At 43.9% G+C, this 6000-nt stretch overlaps 1 protein-coding gene across 3 annotated transcripts in view; it reads right to left on the bottom strand.

The window, feature by feature from the left end:
* Positions 1–786: 786 nt before the first annotated feature.
* CFAP73 (cilia and flagella associated protein 73) overlaps positions 787–6000 on the bottom strand; it is an 81376-nt gene continuing 76162 nt past the window's right edge. For all 3 annotated transcript variants that reach the window (XM_075319997.1, XM_075319999.1, XM_075319998.1), the window contains 2 exons: positions 5073–5231; positions 787–1042 (listed from right to left, as the gene is read on the bottom strand). In XM_075319997.1, coding sequence (XP_075176112.1) covers positions 947–1042; positions 5073–5231 — 255 coding nt within the window. In that variant the 3' untranslated portion in view covers positions 787–946. The remainder of the gene's footprint in view (positions 1043–5072; positions 5232–6000) is intronic.

Genomic DNA, 6000 nt, shown 5'->3' with positions numbered 1-6000 from the left:
GGGTGCTTTGCTTCTGACACTGTTGGGGATTTTTTTTTAAATTGAAGGCATACTGAACCAGCATGGCTACCACAGCATCTTGCAGCGGCATGCTATTCCATCTGGTTTGCGTTTAGTTGGACCATCATTTATTTTTCAACAGGACAATGACCCCAAACACACCTCCAGGCTGTGTAAGGGCTATTTGACTAAGAAGGAGAGGGATGGGGTGCTACGCCAGATGACCTGGTCTCCACAGTCACCAGAACTGAACCCAATCGAGATGGTTTGAAGTGCAGAGTGAAGACAAAAGGGCCAACAAGTGATAAGCATTTCTGGGAACTCTCTCAAGACTGTTGGAAGACCATTTCCGGTGACTACCTCTTGAAGCTCAAGAGAAAGCAAAGAGTGTGCAAAGCAGTAATCAAAGCAAAAAGGTGGCTACTTTGAAAAACCTAGAATATAAGACATATTATCAGTTGTTTCACACTTTTTTGTTAAGTATTTCATTCCACATGAGTTAATTCATAGTTTTGATGCCTTCAATGTGAATCTACAATTTTCAGAGTCATAGAAATAAAAAAAACTCTTTGAAGGTGTGTCCAAAGTTTTGGTCTGTACTGTATGCAATATAGATGCCATCTATCGCTTGTAGGGAGCTGTTTCCACTTCACACATGGACACCCCAGTGCAAGACATAGTTACGCCCATATACGCAAAGGCGTTATTCGGTGGTGTAACCTGATCTCTCAGTGAGCTGTCCCTCTTATTTTGACCAACATAGATTTTGTCTTTATTTTAGGAAGAATGAAAAGCTTAGGAGCAAAGGGAGGAAAAGAACAACAGAAAACAGGACATTTTGTCGGATAAGATATATTACAAAAGTATCATCTATCATTGATTTATGCAAAGTTTGTTGAAACGACAGCGACCATTTACACTTTCTAATCTTCAGCATTCAATTTGGTCAGTTAGTGGAGGACATGGCTGTAGGCATTGGCGTCAGATCACACTTCTTCAGATCCTTGAATATAGCATCCAGATCCATAAAGCACATTTTAATCTAAATAAATAAAACAAAATGGTGAATATTCACATGTACCAAATGAATGGACAGATATTCCTAGAATTTCACAGGCTTGTAGCTTTAACATTAGAAATGAGTGAGCAGTACTATGCTCGGGTGCTCGTTAAGAGCAGTGGGACGATCGGATAGGTGCGACTCGAGCACCCCAGTATAATGGAAGTCAATGGTAGGCTCCAGCATTTTCCCAGGAAATCTTCCAGAAAAATGCTTGAGTCCCCTATTGACTTCCATTATACTCGGACATCTTGATTTGGGATAACAGTCTAGCACCTTCTAGCATGTTCGCATGTTGCATTTCCACAGCAGACATTTGTGGAATACATCTGAACAGGGTTGGATTGAAATCACAGGCGGCTGAAACAAATTAAAGGGTGCTTTACACGCTGCAACATCGTTAGTGATTGCTAGTGATGTTGTGAGCGATAGCACCCACCCCCGTCGTTCGTGCGACATTTGGTGCTCGCTGCCGTAGCGAACATTATCGCTACGGCAGCGTCACACGCACATACCTTGTCAGCGACGTCGCTGTGACTGCCGAACAATCCCTCCCTCAAGGGGGAGGTGCTTTCGGCGTCATAGCGACGTTACTGCAGCGTCACTAAGCTGCCGGTCAATAGAAGCGGAGGGGCGGAGATGAGCGGAACATAACATCCCGCCCACCTCCTTCCTTCCGCATTGCGGGTGGACACAGGTAAGGAGATGTTCGTCGTTCCTGCGGTGTCACACATAGCGATGTGTGGTGCCGCAGGAACAACAAACAACATCATACCTGCAGCAGCAGCGATATTAAGGAAAGGAGCGACGTGTGAACGATTTCCGTTTTTGAACGATTTTGCGATCGTTGATCGGCGCTCCTTTGTGTCACATGCTGCGATGTCGCTACCGGCGCCGGATGTGCGTCACTAACGACGTGACCCCGACGATATATCGGTAGCGATGTCGCAGCGAGAAAAGTACGCTTTATAGAACAGATTTGTGCAGCAGACATTTTCTGAACTGTGTGACACCTTAGTGTAGGTTCAGATATTCACATCTACTACGTACCATCTTTCATTAGACTGACAATTTAAAATCTCCAGAATCCAGCAAGACTAGATCAACCATTTTTTACATTTTATTCAGGTTTACTCATAAAATTTTAATATTCAAGGTATTAAAGGGTATCTTTTCACATTTTTACCACTGTCCCCTTCAAACCATTACTATGACTATGTGATCCTTTAAAGGGAATCTAAAAGCGCAATGAGGTAGGGACAATGACCCCGATTCCAGCGATATATCACTTTGTATACTGGATGCAGCAGTTATTAAAGAGTCATAGTTTTCTCTTGCAGATGTACCAGAGCTATAGTTTCCTGTGTATAGTGACAGAGATGGATGGAGGCACCAGGTAAGTTGTCTTGCAGTGATAATCTCCTGCTGATAAAATACTGATTGTATTAAAACTGCAAAACGCAGCCTAGTTGTCACGCTGTACTCTAAGATGTACAATAGCAGTACAGCGCAGTAATGTGGGACTGAGAGGATTCCTGAAACTATCTGAGAAGGTAGTTAGCTGGTAAACCACTAGGGGGCGTAAAAGTGGAGGAAACGTATGAGCAGGGAATTCCCTAGCAGAGGAAATACTAGTCAAGCCCACCAGATGGCAGTAGAATCATCAGAAAGCAGTGTCACAACATGAGGTCTTGTAAGTACACAAGGGCAAAGTCTAAACGTAGTCAGAGGGAAGCAAATAGTCAGTAGCCGGGAAATCAGAGCCTAGAAGCGAGGGGGAGTGGGAAGACAAGACAGAATAAAGGTAAACAGATAAGGAACGAACAGGGAGACAGCGGGAGAGACACTGATGGAAACAGACAACAGAGGAGGTTAACAGGTCAGGTGAACACGGAGGTCAGGAGGGGGCAGGGCAGACAACAGGTCACTCAAGAGGAGAACGCAGCAGAGCTAGAAGTATCACTGGCGAAGTCCAAGAGAAACAGTGCCCTAATAAAGCAGCCTGACCTCCAGAACGAGGCAGAAAGGATTAACCCCTAACGTGACCTGCATCAGAAGTGAAACTAAAAAAAAGGCTCAGCTCCAGCTGAGCCAGGAGTCAATCATGACACTAGTAAGTGGCACATCATCAGGGTCTCTGCTCCTACATTATTACAGTGCTCACAGATTAGAGCAAAACGTTGGTGACAGATTCCCTATAAAAGATAAGCTACTAGATCTTTTATGCCTCCAGACTGATGCTCCACCAGTAAGGATTCCCATTTTGATGTTGTGTGTGGGAGTGGATGACGGGGTGACAATGTATCTTCTCAGCCTCACGTTGTATTTTCTACCTAGCAGTCAAAGGCCGTGTATAAGGGTAAGTGACCTGTCAATAAGCCAGGTCTTAGCCAGAATGGAGAGTAGGTACAAGAGCATCTGTCATTGTAGAGGACCTGGTATGTTTGTGAACCATGTAATGCCTCCTATGGTGACGCTGCAGAAAAATTAAGCAGTTGTTTCTTAACCCCTTTCAGACCTTTGTCATCAAAAGTTGTGTCCATGCCTTTGATAACTGATTTAATATCAATCTCTAACAGCAGGCAGGGGGGAACGTCATACATCCTGCACATTGGCGCGCCTGTGAGATGATCATGGGGCGCCAATGGGTTGTCATGACAGCCGGGGGTCTACTGATGACCCCTATGCCTGGAGGACATATATACCAGGATGTGGAATATTACTACATAATAAAGGGGCAGCAACACATACAGTACAGACCAAAACTGTGGACACACCTTCTCATTCAAAGAGTTTTCTTTATTTTCATGACTCTGAAAATTGTAGATTCACATTGAAGGCATCAAAACTATGAATTAAAACATGTTGAATGAAATGAGGTCATAAAGGAGGCATTATTACCATGTAAGGGGCACAGTAGGGGCATTACTATGTGGGGCAGTAAGAGGAGCACAGTTTTTGTGCCACACAGCCATCTGCAGTAATGGGGGCACATAAAGCAGCACCGGCTCAGTATTTGGGTATCAGAAGGATGAGGAGTTTTTGCAGGTTGGTAATAGATGGGATGTTGTTGGAAATGTGAGAAGTCACATGTGTCTTTCTTGTAATCTCTGCAGACGAGCCGTGGCTGGAAGAAGTTGTCATGTTAGTCTGGGCCAGATGGAAAAGACAGGAAAAGTAAATAACTCCATCCGAAAGAACGTGACCTGTAAGTCACTATCTGTAACTGTACTGTAACCTTTGTATGACCTACAGGACTGATATCTATCACGATAGAGTCACCATATAGCGGAGATATCAGTGTTATCTGCTGATGTTCCTCTATACCCACGATTAGTCTGTGCCACCGTAATTATCATGGTTACGTGGTTAGGGGTCCACTCAGATGTTTCGCCCCCGCGCTGAATGCTTAGCTATGCCTCTGCTAGGACTGCATCAGATGTATTGCTAGTATTATTGAACAGATGGATTTTGATAGAATCTTGAATAAAAGTTATTGTTTATACACCCCTGGATGTGGAAATTTCCCTGGAATCTTTTCCTCTTCCTTATTTGATATGCGGTAGCTCCTACCATCTCTGGGCGTGGAACACCAGGGGAATAACGCTATCCACTACTACAAGATTGGTGAGCTGACTATTTTTATGAAAGTCCATAGTTGGGACAATTTGCCCCTCACCATGCTGCTTTTAAGTATCCTCAATCATCAGGAGCACAGCGCCCACCAGCAAGCAAAAAGCCAGACGGCAGAACGCACCTGAAGTGATAGACTCAAGATCACCCTTCAGATCTCTGCAGATTACAGGGTTTTTTTTGCTAGGGGTCGCAGCAGCACATGTTAGGAGACCCACCAAACTAGACGGCTTTGTCCAAAAGCAGACAATACCTTTAATGTACAGTAACCTCTGACCTGTAGGAGGTAGAATAAAACTGTGGGTTCTGACAAACTGACGTGACTACGACTACAAGTAGCAATCTGTTTATTCATTATTCAAACATTTTTCATAGTCACCTTCTCAAGCTGCAGTTCTGTGTCTTCTATAGATATGTCCGACTTGATATGCATCTGCTTGGTGATGGTCTGAAAAAGGTTTAGGGTTGCCATCCTGACGCGACCCAATCGTAGCGTGTTCTCTGCTGCTGTGTTCTGGATTTGCGCCCAACTCGACTCCTGCAAAGGTTCTTTTCATTACCAATTTTCCTTGGTTTTATCTGTATATTTGTTTTACAAAATATAAAAATGTGCAACAGTCTAATAGTATCAGCATAATGTGGGGACAGACGAGACTCGGTGTGCTGGAAATCCTAGGAATGTAGCATGCAACCAAAATAATAGCCTCCCTCGAGATTGTATACTAACCTGGCGGCAGCGCGTACCCTCCTTTTGCCCTATGGCACTACATTTTTGTAATAGAGGAACTATGTCTCAGTATTGTGCCAATTCCTACACAACATCTTGCACCTGTCCTATATATTAATATCCATTTGTTAGCAATAACAAACCTTATGAGTTATTCTTCCTCTATTTAACATATTGTTGAGGGAATTTTGCAGTTTACTTAACTGTTCTCTTTTTCCTTCAATAGAAAGTGGGCCAAAGGAGCACCACTCCAGTGTTTTGTTTTTCAGCGCGGGAGTGGTGCTTTAAATCTAAGGTCCTTGACCCTACTAATATACTCACCCTGCGGCGTCTTCACCTTTTTTCGGTATTACTCAGGTCCTGCGGCACCCTCTTATGACACCATATTCTGACTGGCTGGAAGTCAGACGTTATATCACAAGCTCTCAAATGCAAGTCTATGAAAGCCATGACAAGGCTCTCATAGAGTTGCATTAAATGTTATCTCTTGAGCAGCCGGCAGGTCACAAACTAAAGTCCTACTGGAGCAGTGGCGATAATAGGCGAAAATGCCAGAGGGTGAATATAAGAGAAGAGTCAG

Source organism: Anomaloglossus baeobatrachus, chromosome 1 (genome assembly GCF_048569485.1).
Source record: "Anomaloglossus baeobatrachus isolate aAnoBae1 chromosome 1, aAnoBae1.hap1, whole genome shotgun sequence".
Taxonomy (NCBI): Eukaryota; Metazoa; Chordata; class Amphibia; order Anura; family Aromobatidae; genus Anomaloglossus; species Anomaloglossus baeobatrachus.
The sequence above is the reverse complement of the archived record's forward strand: the minus strand, read 5'-3'. Positions and strand labels throughout refer to the sequence as shown.